Below are 15,575 nucleotides of genomic sequence, written 5' to 3' on the forward strand. Positions count from 1 at the left end.
CTAGCCTTTTGGGCTTCTATCCGAGGCCACAACTAAAATACTCAAGGCTATAACCCCATCAGCCCCTCGCCCACTAGCAACACCTCTGCCCACGAGGATCTGTGGTACCTCCACTGCCACGTGCAGCGTGGGGGCGGACCAGTGATGCCTTCACCACCAGGCTCAGACTTAGAACTCACAGGAAGCGAGCTCCAGCTAAGCTTCAGTGTTACATGCTGTACTGAGTGTTGTGTTGTTACAGTACCATTGTGCTTCCTCCACAATGGAGGGGGATGTGCTGTGTTCCTGCTTGTTTAGTTCTGAAGATCCACGTGTTCGCTTATAGGGAACTACTGCGGGAGCTGCCTCTTACTGTAAATTGCTAGGCGCTGTGTTTGAATAACGGTTACTCTGCCGTCTGACTCCTCCCCGGCCTGTAGCCGCATACCTCTGTGTGTCTCCTCATCAAATACATACCTTCATCCTCATCCTGCCCCCTTATTCCTTCAATGCGACAGGACCGCCCCTTTTTAAATACAAGGCAATTTGTTTCTAGCATCTTTATCAACAACTATTTAAATGTCTGACTGTTCGTGTGTATCCTGTTGTGTGTCCGTGTTCTGTGTGTATGTGTGTGTGCCATGGATCGGTTGAGCACTCCCAAGGCATCAAAGGAAATACGTCAAACACAAGCCTGGTGAATGTTTGCAACTCACTCATGAGCAGTAACAGTGATCGGTGGTAGGACCTCCAGTATTCCTTGTAGTAGCGGCCAACTTGGAGTCAGGTGACAGCAGGTGCCCTCTTCAGAAGGAGCTTTCTCCCAAAGGTTTGGACCTATAATTAAGTAATAACTGGACTGTTGCAGCCTTTTTTTTAAATGAATGCCCATTTGTAGCATTTATTTTCTATGTCTATTTGTCAGTATCTCTGTGTCAGTTTATTTGTGTGTGTTTCCATCTGGGTGTGTGTCCATAAGTGTGTGTGTGTCAAAATGTGTCCATATGTGTGTCTCTCTTTGTATGTTTTTGTGTGTATATCTTTGTATCTGTGTGCTCATGTGCATCCATGTGTTTGTATGTTTCCATGTGTATGTGTTCGTGTGTGTTTGTGTGTGTGTATGTATATGTGTGTCCATATCCTTGTGTGTGCACGTGTGTGTGTGTGTGTGTGTATATGTGTGTCCATATCGTTGTTTGTGTGTGTGCACGTGTGTGTGTGTATGGTATGTGTGTGCACCAAATATGCTGCAGTATTCTTTGGAAGTGGAGGTACAGCCCAGAGAGTGACATCTCCATTACCTCATAGTAGACCCTCCTACTTCAATTCTCCGCCTACAGCAACCACATGGACAGCTAAAGACACCCCGAGTGATGGAGCGCTGGGTTGGGGTGTGGCAATCTCTTTAGACTCTTAAGTCTTGTGAACAGAGTCGAGGCAGCAAGACAGGTGAAGAGAAGAAGGACATAGCCTTGCACCCCATTTCTATTTCTCCAGGGGGGCTGGTGCAGGTTGCAGGAGGTTGGAGATCCAACAGCATGTGCACGGATGGAGGATCTCCCGCACCGCTGCATGCATCACACATACAACAAACTGAACTTTTGTCAAGAAATAAGAGAGCATGTTCTCCAGCAAAGTGAAGTCAATAATATATTTATTTAATACACAACAGAATATACATAAATAATAAAATAGCTATGCTAGTTTGACACAACAGAGACCGACTTCCTCTGGAAATCTCACCAATAACAATCCACTGTTTGCGGGAACATCGCAAGGATAACGCAGGAAATGTCTGGAGCATGGACGATCACCTGGGAGCGAGCGGGGAGCAAGAGCGGGTTCAAGTAGCCAACAATCTTCTGGTATATTTATATTTATATATTTCTCTGATATAGTAACGGCAAGGAGCTTTTTGAAGATTGGAGCTGGGGTGGTCAGATCAAGAAGGGACAAGCCCGGTTAAGTGCCATTAGCTGGAGCGGGTCAGGTGATGCAGAGTGCAGGATGATGGCAGGAAATTAGAGAGAGCCCATTCCAGTGACCTCGGACGTCAGCCTACAACAGAAGAGACAGCAAGGAAGAGAAGGGGAAAGAATGAGATGAGAAAAACACAGGGTTACGAAGGAAAGTCTAATAACTGCATTCAGAACACAAGTTTTGGGGACACAGTATGACAAGAACAACTTCCTCTTTATGCGACACAACGTCCTCAACAAAGAATGGCTCGAATTCCAGGCCACGAGATGCTGATTCGGCGTTCCTCCAAACAGAACCTCATGAGCATCACCTGTGGATGGACTACTGAGCATGACCCTGGTACATGAGTAATGAGGCACTGCTCAGGAGATCATCTGAGGCGAAAGAGGTAGTGGTCAGGCGCGGCACTTGCTATTCATGCAGCATTAGGCATTAGACCTCCTTTTGTGCACTACACGGTGCACTGTATTTCGCCAGTGGTGCACGAAGAAGCTGTTTTGATTTGCAACAGCTGTGTGATTACACTCCCATGACACATTCAGCCCCCGAGTCATCTCACTCTCCCATCTCACTCTCCCAACACACGCATCAACAATTGTCCTGTGCATTAACATAAGGTAAAACTCTCTGCAGGGGCTGGGATCGCCACAGTGCACGCTTCGAATGCACATCAGCAGGACAGCATCATGCACGTAGCACATCTCTTTCATAAAATCCCTCCCACCAGCACCAGAGTATGCGCCCACGTCTAATTCCAACCTCCACTCCTGCATTCAGGTTGCTCTCTGTTGGGTGGGCATCACGCATTCCTTAGGGGGATACAAGAAACCCATTACCAGAGGCCAGGCCTGCACTACACTGGTCACTGCACGCATTACTACCAGCCCACATCAGCGGAAACAGCACCTTACACCTGCTAGTGACCACACAGTGGCATTCCTCGCCCAAGCCTTCATCGCTCGTGACACCTGGCTCTGGTCTGCCCGATACCAACTGAGCTGTGCAGCAACTGCACTTTCACTTTCAACATGGACCCTGCCCTGCAAAGTCTTGCCAATGATATCTGTGTTCTTTGCATCGCATGAGCATTGCATGCTGGGGCGCATGCAGTGTTGAGCACCTCTGTCAATTAGAAAGTACAATGGAGCTCAGCTCGTTTATGAGACTTTAGGTCCGATACTCACTGTGAGAGTGCAGGATCCTAGGTAGGTCTCACGCGTGCATGGACGGCTGGACATATCTATCAATTGGTAAGCATAATGGAACTCATCTAGTGTGTATGCTGTTTGAGTATGCTTGAGTGCATGGGATCCTAGGTAGGCCTCACATCTATCGTGCATGGGCCGTTGGACATGCCTGTCAGTTAGTAAGCATGATGGAACTCATCTAGTGTGCATGACATTTAGGTATGCTACTCAACTTGTGTGTACAACATCATAGCTATGTCTCACATATGAAGTGCATGGGCTGTTGGACATGCCTGTCAGTTAGTAAGCATGCTGGAACTCATCTAGTGTGCATGACATTTAGGTATGCTACTCAACGTGTGTGTACAACATCATAGCTATGTCTCACATATGAAGTGCATGGGCTGTTGGACATGCCTGTCAGTTAGTAAGCATGATGGAACTCATCTAGTGTGCATGACATTTAGGTATGCTACTCAACTTGTGTGTACAACATCATAGCTATGTCTCACATATGAAGTGCATGGGCTGTTGGACATGCCTGTCAGTTAGTAAGCATGATGGAACTCATCTAGTGTGCATGACATTTAGGTATGCTACTCAACTTGTGTGCACAACATCATAGCTATGTCTCACATCTATCGTGCATGGGCCGTTAGACATGTCTGTCAGTTAGTAAGCATGATGGAACTCATCTAGTGTGCATGACATTTAGGTATGCTACTCAACGTGTGTGTACAACATCATAGCTATGTCTCACATATGAAGTGCATGGGCTGTTGGACATGCCTGTCAGTTAGTAAGCATGCTGGAACTCATCTAGTGTGCATGACATTTAGGTATGCTACTCAACGTGTGTGTACAACATCATTGCTATGTCTCACATATGAAGTGCATGGGCTGTTGGACATGCCTGTCAGTTAGTAAGCATGCTGGAACTCATCTAGTGTGCATGACATTTAGGTATGCTACTCAACGTGTGTGTACAACATCATAGCTATGTCTCACATATGAAGTGCATGGGCTGTTGGACATGCCTGTCAGTTAGTAAGCATGCTGGAACTCATCTAGTGTGCATGACATTTAGGTATGCTACTCAACTTGTGTGTACAACATCATAGCTATGTCTCACATCTATCGTGCATGGGCCGTTGGACATGTCGGTCAGTTAGTAAGCATGATGGAACTCATCTAGTGTGCATGACATTTAGGTATGCTACTCAACGTGTGTGTACAACATCATAGCTATGTCTCACATATGAAGTGCATGGGCTGTTGGACATGCCTGTCAGTTAGTAAGCATGCTGGAACTCATCTAGTGTGCATGACATTTAGGTATGCTACTCAACGTGTGTGTACAACATCATAGCTATGTCTCACATATGAAGTGCATGGGCTGTTGGACATGCCTGTCAGTTAGTAAGCATGCTGGAACTCATCTAGTGTGCATGACATTTAGGTATGCTACTCAACGTGTGTGTACAACATCATAGCTATGTCTCACATATGAAGTGCATGGGCTGTTGGACATGCCTGTCAGTTAGTAAGCATGCTGGAACTCATCTAGTGTGCATGACATTTAGGTATGCTACTCAACGTGTGTGTACAACATCATAGCTATGTCTCACATATGAAGTGCATGGGCTGTTGGACATGCCTGTCAGTTAGTAAGCATGATGGAACTCATCTAGTGTGCATGACATTTAGGTATGCTACTCAACGTGTGTGTACAACATCATAGCTATGTCTCACATATGAAGTGCATGGGCTGTTGGACATGCCTGTCAGTTAGTAAGCATGCTGGAACTCATCTAGTGTGCATGACATTTAGGTATGCTACTCAACGTGTGTGTACAACATCATAGCTATGTCTCACATATGAAGTGCATGGGCTGTTGACATGCCTGTCAGTTAGTAAGCATGATGGAACTCATCTAGTGTGCATGACATTTTAGTATGCTTGAGTGCATAGGATCCTAGGTAGGCCTCACATCTAAAGTGCCTGGGCTGTCGGGCATAAACCTCACATTCATGGGTTTTTAGGTATGTCTCCTTGCTAGTGTGCAAGAGGTGCTGTCATGTCTGCACCGAAAGTACATGAAGTGCGTGAGGCATTGTGCATACCTCTGACCGCATGCGCATGAGTTGTGGGGCATGCATTTCAACTGATGGAGAAGAGGGAGTGTGAGTGGTGTGCATGTGATGTTAGGCATGCATGTCCCCTGGTGTGCACAAGGCAGCTTTCCCATGGTTCCTAGGATATTTGCATGTATTGCACCTAGAGTGCATGACAGAGCTCATCTAGCGAGCAGGAGATTAGGCATGGGTCCCCCTGCCGTCCCCCCATTGCCTGAGCGTTCATGTTTATCAGATGAGCTGGTGTTTATGAGTTGTTGCAGGTGTTTCTCAACTATAGTGCATGCAATATTGTGCATGTCTCTTACTTAGGATGCGCGAGGAAGCTTACCCAGTGTGATCACAAATGGACTCATTAAAAGTCTGCTGGTTCAGGAATAAGGGCGCCGGTAGCAACGTCTGACCTGCTGGGTGCCACGGCCCCTGAAAGCAGAGTTGTCATGGAAGCACTGCCACTGTTAGCAATGGTGCCGGTTCTTCCGAGTCCTCATTCCTGTGGGGGACTTAGCAAATCCGCTGCCTGACTTCCTGCTCCACCGGGACTTGTAATGTCCTGGTGGCATTGGGAAGTCAGGCGGCGGATCCGGAGTTCCGAGAACAGTGGCCACCCGCTGGTAGTACTGGCGGGTTACCGCCATCCTCGTAATGATGCCCAAAGTGTACATGTGGTATTGGGCATGCATTGCTCCACCTAGCGTACATGAGCTGTAGACCACAGAAGTCGGCCAGTGCCGGCAGTGTGGTGCAGGTAAAGGATCTCACCTGGCGTTGATGAGGTACTGGGCAAGGCTGATGTTTGCTGGGGATCCTGTGATGGTGATCTGGCGCTCTGCTGAGCCTTCCGTGGCACTGGCAATTTTTATTTGTGCTCCAGACATTTGCCGAATTTCATTGATTTTGGTCCCTTGGCGTCCGATTATGCAGCCTATTAGCTAGAAAAAAGGATGGAGCAAACTTCTTAGAGAACAGACTCCCACTCTCTGGCAGTACATTGCATGCATGCTATCACAGTACAGAAGACACTGGCACCTGACAGTACCTCCCTTGCATGCTATCACAGCACAGAAGACAATGGCACCTGACAGTACCTCCCTTGCATGCTACCACAGCACAGAAGACAATGGCACCTGACAGTACCTCCCTTGCATGCTACCACAGCACCGAAGACACTGGCCTCTGATAGCACCTTCTGTGCTTGGTATCATTGTGCAGACGACAATGCTCTTACAGTACCTTTCTTGAATGTTATCACAGTACAGACGACTATGGCCACCATTGTGTTATTAGCAGACATCTTTGTGGTCCTTGTGGAACCTCACAGCGCAAAAGACAGGCCTATCCTCTGCAGAATATTACTCATTATGCAGTATTGCCCTTCATTATAGTATATGCATAGAGTTGCATAGAGTTGCGCTGCTCCTACAGGTCTTTCGACAGGCCAGATCTTAAGGTGTATCTCACACAGGGATTTTGGAGGTCCCTACAGCCAGTGGTCGAAGTGTACGAAAAGAAGTAGTGGAACTACTTTCCCTGCTGGCCTGGCCCCCGCTTCCCACATACCCCATCTCCACGCCCCCTCCCACGCGCAATACAAACCCCCAAATAAATACGCCTGCTGTGTAAGGGAACGTTCAGTGCACTGAAGTGCACGTTTCAACTTCTTCCTACACTTTAATTTGAAAGGAAACCCTTCCGGAACGGTTTCTATTTAAAATAAAAATATAGGAACGGTGAAACTTGATTAAAACAAGCATTGGCAAAGCCAATAGTTTTGGCGTGTACTGTTTTTCTTTGCATTTAGCATTTTGCATTTATAGGCAGCAGGGTGCAAGGTGGAGGGTGCAAAGTTTTAAAGGAGGAAGTGATAAAGGGCGTGGGTGTGCAAGAGAGTGAGTAGGAGGGAGAATAGAGCAATGACCCAACATGAAATAACTGTAGCTGGGAAATGGAAAGCCAGGCGCCTGAGTTGCTTCTTACAAAGCTTGCTGATTGAATCAAATATTGATAGGGAACATCTCAAGTGCTGTACATAGCACATATTCGCATACAATTATCATCCCAATTGTAGCCAGTACTCATTTATTGACCTCGGAAAATTGAAAGGCTCAGTTGTCCTTGCCAGGTTGTGTACCTGAGACTTGCTGACACCACACACATTGCTGCAGTAAGCGCTCAACCCACTGAGCAGTCTTATCGCCATGTTGCGCCCCCCCCACCCATTGTTACTGACTTTCCCAGCGTCAGCTTTTGTGTGCAATATCTGTTTTTTGAGGGAGTTCGGACATCACGTTTACAATCGCTCCCGCGTGGTGATACCTCAAACTAGCAGCCCTCATGATGTTACGCTGAATGCAATGTCTGAATGCAATGTCTGAATGCTTATGTCTGAATGCAATGTCTGAATGCTTATGTCTGAATGCAATGTCTGAATGCTTATGTCTGAATGCAATGTCTGAATGCTTATGTCTGAGAGGAGAGGTTGACATTCTCTTTTAAAGTGACTGAAGGCTTCCTTTGAACTGCGCACTTGGAGACCTGAGCTTATGCTGCTTCCTAATTCCAAGCAGTAAAACACCTGCGCACTGCCCTCTCTTGAACACCGTTTTGTGTATCTAAAATCATCACATAATAAAGAAAGACAAATCTGGCTTTAGCTGCTCAGTATCATTTCCATCTGCTTCTTTAAATTAAATACCTTTTCCGGCAGTAATTCACCTGTCTGCCATCAAGAGAACTAGACGGATCCAAGGCGAATTTGCGGGTAGCGCCTTGTGCAAGACCTGGAGTGTGTGCTGCATTGCAAATGAACACATAACTCTCCAAACTACTTCTTTATGCCCTTAGTCATGCATCTTTTCACATTACTTTTAACATTCCAAGACTAATGACAACCGGATGCCATGCGGTCCCACTTTCTATCAGAGGGCAGCAGGCATCGCCAAGAATGGTACTGGAAGGAGGGACCGGTTGGTAATGGGGCACCGGTCATCACCATGCCACTACTTTGAGAAAGGCAGGGGGGCATATTGGAATCTGAAAGGATGTGGGGGCAACATACAAGGTGCGGGTGCACTGCCCCATGGCTCCTGTGCCACATAAATTGCATTCTCCTTCCCAGTGCAGTCAGAATAACGTGCTCACTGGGTGCTTGCTTCAGCGGCGCTATAGAACCTGAAAAGCTGCATAAATATTAAGACATAATAGCAGATCTAACTGGGTCCTTTCCTTTCATTAGCCTCCGCTTTCAATACGTGTACGTCGCCAATACACTGGGAGCGAAGCCGCTGACCCGCTGTGCAGCCTGTACGTATCACACTTGAATTACCATCTAAGGCACAGAATTTGCATAAGTGTTAGTTTGAGTTCTGATATTTTGTTATCATTTCCCATGCCGCTTTCATCAGATTGCCTTCACTTTAGTTTTGCTATCCCGTGGTTTGCTGTTTTATTTCTTGCCCTTCTGTTGTGAATGTTTACCAATTCCTTCCTTCCCCCTCTCTTTCAATGATGTTTGCACCTTACTTGTATGAGAGTTATCCGGTTCTGCCATACACGGACCATCCTTAGCTAGGTGTCCTACATCCCATAACTGTCTGGACTGCTACAGGGCTGTTGCCCTTACCTGGAGAACTGTCCCCCCTCTCTGAATAACCCCAGTCGCTGGGGTGGTCCTGTCCATCCCTCCCCACACTCAACAAAAGGACCACAGCGGCTTGGAGAGACCCATTAGCTATGAAGGGGGGCGCGGCGCGGCTGAAGTATAAGCTATGTCGGGCCGCATCGAGGGCACTAGACCCTCGGTGCAACAAACATTGGGCCACTCGGGCCAATCAACAGGGTGGTGGGCGGGAAGGGAGGAAGGGGCCAGGCACATCAGGAAGGAGGGAGGGGAGGGGGACTAATGCGCACCGGCGCGCTGCTGGCAGAGAGCAGAAAACAGATCACTACGCAGCAGTCTTTAAAGATAGTCCGACAGGAGTTTAACTGCAAAAAATAATTGGTGCATACAAATGAAAATAGTAACTGGCATATCCTTAAATGCAGTCGTTTTTCTCCTAATTCGGAGCGTGCACTGCTCCCCGGCAACAGCAACAGGCTGGCAGACGTGAGTGAGAGGTTGAAGGCCGAAATGGTGCTTTGGCCATTTCTTCACCATGCACTGCAAGTTGCCAGGCCAACACCATACACTGCTCCCAAAATCCCCTTTCTCCTTTTTTTTTTACATTTACAGTACCAATGTTTTAGCGATTAGGTATCTTATGCCACCAAAGCGCCAAAACCAAAAAGTAGAGGAGCACCGCTCCCAACTGATCCCACCCACTTCGACCATTGCCCATAGAGCATCACAGCACAGGGGATCATGTCTTCACATGTGTCATCTGCTTTAATGTGAGAGGGCTTGGGCTGGCCTGTAAAACATGAGAGGAGTGTCCAAAGGACCTGCCCAAATGGTCACGGTGGATCGGTTTGTGGAACAATGAGGACCAGTTCGATGAAACCGGCAGTTTTGACCAATGGCAGTTCTTTAAAAAGCAGAATTTGATTTGCAAATGTGGGTCACATTTTTTTGTATAGAAGCTCAGAATTCTGGAACCATCTGCATTCATTCCACAGATGTCAGCTCGTACAGAAACTGACTAGGGAAGACTTGTCAGAGACACCATGTTCATCATGCTCGATGGGGGACATTTTAGGAGCTGATTTTGATGTGCCATGATTGCTGCGCTGCGGGGTTCGCAGATTAATGCAGCTTTTGCTTTCGAATGGTTTTATTCTGAGGCATTTTGATTGAGTAGGATTAGGAACAAGCCCTGCAATTAATCAATTGAGGAAGCGTGCACTGTCGGGCACTATTTGTCCAAAGCAGCCCCGCCACATTCGTTCAGCAGGAGACAAAATGGAGTGCCTTAGCAGGAAGGGACTCTCAATTGGACATCCACGGTCACATGGGCCTCACTAATCTCCTTAAAGAACAATGTGAGGCACAGCCTCAGGCCCATCACAGCGAAGACCCTTTGAAACCAGCCTTATGTGACAAGTCCACACAGACCATAAAGAAATCCAACCCACGACTACATGCTCAACCCAAGAGGATGGAGTAATGAGTCTCAAGCCTCGGTATCCAGTAATCACTGCCGATGGAACAGGTCTGGCAGCAAGAATAAGAACGAGAGCCTCAGGCACAGGCCACACCGAAGGCAAGCACAGCTCCCCAGACAGAGTTTATCAGTAGCTTAGTGCCCCATTTCAATGTAGTTAACAAATCAAGACCGTATACGACCGTGGTGCACGTCTGCGCCAAGCGCCGCAGGTAATGGCAGTTTACCCGGGTATTGACCCAAAATAGCAGATCAAAAATGCTGAATGCGTGTTTTTCTCACATACGGCATAGGTAAAAAATGCTGAATCCGAAAATATCGAACTAGGTGAGCGGGGGTTGTGGGGGTGTCCCCCGGTCCCCTAGTTTCGTATTTTTGGGTATGGGAGTTTTAGGGGTGCCCTGCGCATACATGAAAGGGAAAGCGGGGGACAATTGCACACATTCCGAACAGCTCGAATTGCAAAATGCATCAGTGGGCCTCGCTATTTGGTAATTCGAGCTTTTCTGAATGCAGTGTGATAACGTTGATCCGTTTGGTTTACCCATGTGCTTACTCAGATGCCTGAAGTTAAATAACATCCTAATGTTAAAGGAAAGGGGTGGGTGAAGCAGGGCGTAACAGCAAGGTGCAATGCTTTTATGGCTTTATTTACCTTTGCACCACATTTCTGAGGAGGGTCATAGATGGAAGATAAGCACTCTCATGAATGCGAGTCCTTACATCACAGTAGTCCTGCACGACCTGAACTGACACACATTCCAACGAGTTTCAGAGAGAGAGTAAGGAGCATGTGGATTTACCATAGGAAGTGTGAGACTGCCCAGATTCATGCAACGGCGCCAGCACGAGAAGGTAGGCAATGACCCTTGATGCAGAAACTGACATGGCCGAGTAACATGGTGTATCACTGCATGCTGTGACCACATTTGGGGTTGCCAGGGTTCGTAACTGCGATCCCTGGGGCCACAGTTGCTACCCACGTGATCTTGCTTGCAACCCCAAATTAAATGTAACAAAAAAACCATTTCATTGTACAAAAATGGAGGCTGTGCTGGGCAGCCAGGGATATAATTTGGAGGTTTCCAGGAGTCGTCACCGTGAACTCTGCGGTCACGTCGGCTACCCCTGGCCTCTCCTCTGCGACCTCCATACTTAGATTGCTAAACGCAACTTCGCAACTTCCACGAGATGCCTGCCTCAGTGGCGGGCGCTGGAGTATTCCAGCTCGTGGCTGCTAAGCAACCATGAGCTCATGCTTGTTTCCCCACAATCTGTGAATAGCAGACAGCCAGGTGCCGTCCGCCTCCCAGGACACATGGGGCCTCGTTACACGGTAGGCGCTAAGGGATTACCGGTATCGGTAAACAGTACATTTTCGGTAAACCTGTAGTATATGTGAAATGTTGTGGAACGCTTCCACTTTGATACTTGCCTGGGCATTGTTATATTATAGGGCCTGACTTTTTTAAGTAGAAAGAGTGCAGAGGATGCACCTTTATTAAATTGCCTGATTTTAAGCAACTGTGGCTAGCTCGTTACTTGGGGGCTGTGCACCAGCGCAAATAACTTGCTGGCCAGCCCACCTGCATGCATTAGTGTCAGGTGTATGACTTTCTCTCAGAAACCACATTTTGAAATGTCAAAAATGGAAAAAGCATTTCTGTCCATGTTTTAGGGATAGAAATGCATGCAGGACATATTACTCCAGTCTCACTTTAATAAATGCACAAGAGAGTCAGAAGTGACCCTCTCATTCATTGTGCACCCTCCTGCAGCTGTTCCAAACAGGCAGTAGGGAATTCTATTGTTTTCGTGTGCTTTTCAACTTGCATCCTACTTGGACATGTGGGGTGTGCTTTAAAATGTGCAGCACACCACCCTCAACCATCTGCTTTGCACAATTGGGCAATTACGTAACTGCCCAATTGGGCCAAGGGGGAGGAATTCTGAATGCAAATCTATGATTCATTTTGTGCACTGTGCACAGTGCGCAGCAATTCGGTCTGAATAAGGGGAGAATATCCTATCACTTGTGCCAGCAAAAGGTTTTAATATAGGGTCCTTATTTGTGCGCATGTAAATGTTTGAGCTCAACCTGAGGTAACTTTCGACACCACGTTACTGAACTCCAGTTCGGGAGTTGGACTCAACATATATTTTCCCTGTAAACCCTGGGAATGGCTTGTGAAATCATGGCTCTACAAAGGTACTGCTATGTATTTACATTTATTGTATAATCATTTGCATGTATAGGCTGAAACACACTGAACTAGTGCGCCCCCATTGCACACATTCATACATGAAACATTTGGCGTGCCCCTGTCACGTTCAAGACTTACCGATGCAGTGAAGGCCCATCCTGCACCGCAGAGTGCCAGGAGGAGGCTCAGTGCCAGGGCGTTCATGATACAGCAGGCAGCAGAGGCTCTGGAGAGAGGTAACCAACTAGTAGAAGAAGGCGAAGGTCTGCGCGTGCTGGATGAGCTACAAGACCTGCCATGCAACACACATCCCAAACCTGTATACCAGCCCTCCGCAGTGCCACACTACATGTCCCGGGGCAATTTCCCACGCGGGGGCAATAACCGGAGCAAGACAGCGTTTTGAGCTGATATTCCAGCTGGAATTGCGACGTGAGGAAATCCATGTGCACACCATGCCCGACGCAGGGGGGTGGGGGGTTTGAGGTGGCGCCATGCACTGAGTTTAGAAAACCACAATAGAGTTTAACCTCAGGCCATGGGGTACTAACAGCATGGGATGGAGTGGGGGTAGCAGTGTCAGCCCAGTGCCCCATTCACATAAACAGCGCACCAAAGGCCCTCTGAGAATGTCCGCTTTGCATGTGAAGTGCCATGTGAAGTGCCTGAGCTCCACATGAGAGATGCCAGTGAGTCGCTGTGCTGTTGGGCCATGCTGCGGTTCCAGTTTAAATGGGGTGCCTGATCCTTTACATTCACATTACAGTAGCCATTATTAGGATAAAACCCGGATATTTCCAAATTATCAAAGGGGGAGGCTAATTATTTAACAGAGAAACTCATTGATTTTGGTTGCCTATACATACCAGCATGGACGTTCTATGTTTCCTGTTTGAATTTTGTTTTCCTTGGAATATTTTATTATATTTTATTAATATTTTGTCCCGGGAGGATAGCTCAGCGGCAGCGTGCGCGTCTTGGAAGCAAGACGACACGAAGCAACAACAGGTTCGATCCCCGGGTCCGCGCTTAAAAACCTCTGGGTGTTTAAGCGCGTTATAAATACGCAACTAAGACAAAAAAAAACACAATTACGCAACTAAGAAAAAACAAACAATCCCTGTAACAGCGCCTCGATGCCTGCGGGCTGTGTGAGTGCTTTATAAATGTTAAATAAATAAATAAATAAATTGTTGGGTTTAAAAGGTGGGCACCTTTTATACTTTACCAGCATAGTTATTGGATATTCTCCTCTCTCGGGTTATTTTCCCAGTGCTTATAACGTTTTTGGAAAGGCAAATGCTAATGTGCCTTGTGCACTTTCTTCTAAAGGGAAAGGTCAATTGAACTAAATGTGTGTATTTCACTTTACGATATATTCACTTACTGCCCATATATTAATGGGTGGCATCTTATGATTTTTGCTATGGGGTAGAGATTCCCACACTGAGTGACGCAAAGGGGCTAGCTGTACCCATCTCCAGGTCGAAAATAGCACATTTTACAGCACATTTTGCAGCAGAAATAGAAAATAATCATATGATTTAAACTCTCTGAGTTATCCAATTGTGGCAGAATATGCAGTAGAATAAATTATGCAGTTAAAAAGAAAGATGTATACAGGATATCTGCCCAATAAACCTCATGAATCCTTTAAAAAAAATATAGCACTGCAATTATCAAGTTTACTAGTGGGCCATGAAATATCCCTGCTGCTTCTAAGCACTGTAATAATAAGTGTTATGTTAATAAGAAACCTAACCCCCATAGCCAGCACAGCATATTTTTCTTAGTGTACTGAGGAACAATGCTATGGGATGCCACTTCCTCTTTTGTCAAGGGGTAAAAGGTTGTTAGCCATCACTTCCTGTGATGTCACTTGGGGATGGCTTGAAATTACATCACTTCCTGTGATGTCATTCGAGGTTATGGGTCAGGGGACATCACTTCCGCTACCCTGGCATTGTGGTGAAATTACGTCCCTGACTGCATATACACAGTCTGACTGGCAACTTGTATGATTATTTTGTAGCAGCTAACATCACTGTAGTGGTGGCCATTGCATTAAATGGAGTCATTGCCCTGGTTTAGCCTGGGTGGTAATTTAGCTCCTATGAGCTAAACACTAGCAGGCGAGACGTGGACCACCGTTGCTTTGCTGGCGATCCCTGAATATTCCCAGAAGTTCATCCTATCTCCAGTGGGAAGATGTGTGGGGGCACCATGAAGCAATGAACGGGTTCATGAGTGGGTTGCCTTGCCATCCTCCTTTGGGAAGAGTATCTGGGGAACATGGAAGTGGTTGCAACGCACATCCACACCCGGACACTCACAGCCTCAAGCACTGGGTTCCGGGGATGTCCTCCATTCAGCCAGGACGAGCACAATCCCATGAGAAAAACCTCTCCAAAGAGGGCTCGGCCGTCCCTCTACTTGTAGACTCCCTGCCACAGAACAGAAAGGACTAGCATGGTCTGGATACACATGATCTCTGAACACGTGCCACATCCTGTCCGGAGGAACAGTGAGAGTTACAGAAAGAGGTACTGCAACAGCTCTCCTTTGATGGGATGAGGCACCCATGGACACGTCAAATCTAGCCTGCTGCCGTTTGGCCAGGAGGAGGGATTCATTTAAACAGAGCAACCTCAGCACCCAGAGGCTCTCACTGAACTGGTGGACATTCTGCATGTGTGCCCTGGGATCCTAGTGTTGGGGCACTCCATGGACAGACGGATGGGAGAATTAAGACCTCCATTCTCCTTCCTTTGGGAAAAACATCTTTGGAGAACATCTGAATGATCAATATGAAGGGATGTGAGGTTTGTTTTCCCTTCACCCCTTTTTCTATTTCTAGTTTGCCTCAAGCAGGGATTTCTGTTTGTGCTGTAAATGTTGTGCTGTAAATGTTCTTATCGTACAAAGGAATATTTTGATATGCTTTCAAATTTTGTTATACATAGGATATAGGTGCCCAAAACATTTAGCAG

The 15,575-nt window shown here is 46.9% G+C and overlaps 1 protein-coding gene across 15 annotated transcripts in view; it reads right to left on the reverse strand.

Moving 5' to 3' along the window:
* Positions 1–1,616: 1,616 nt before the first annotated feature.
* The window catches only part of PCBP3 (poly(rC) binding protein 3), a 307,825-nt gene continuing 293,866 nt past the window's right edge, over positions 1,617–15,575 (reverse strand). For 10 of the 15 annotated variants that reach the window (XM_069616057.1, XM_069616061.1, XM_069616060.1 and 7 more), the window contains 2 exons: positions 6,045–6,214; positions 1,617–2,037 (listed from right to left, as the gene is read on the reverse strand). In XM_069616057.1, coding sequence (XP_069472158.1) covers positions 2,001–2,037; positions 6,045–6,214 — 207 coding nt within the window. In that variant the 3' untranslated portion in view covers positions 1,617–2,000. Of the gene's footprint in view, positions 2,038–6,040; positions 6,215–15,575 lie in introns of those variants that run through there. The other 5 variants (XR_011274715.1, XR_011274714.1, XM_069616054.1 and 2 more) reach the window with 4 other exon arrangements.

Source organism: Ambystoma mexicanum, chromosome 9 (genome assembly GCF_040938575.1).
Source record: "Ambystoma mexicanum isolate Mex_15411 chromosome 9, UKY_AmexF1_1, whole genome shotgun sequence".
NCBI lineage: Eukaryota > Metazoa > Chordata > Amphibia > Caudata > Ambystomatidae > Ambystoma > Ambystoma mexicanum.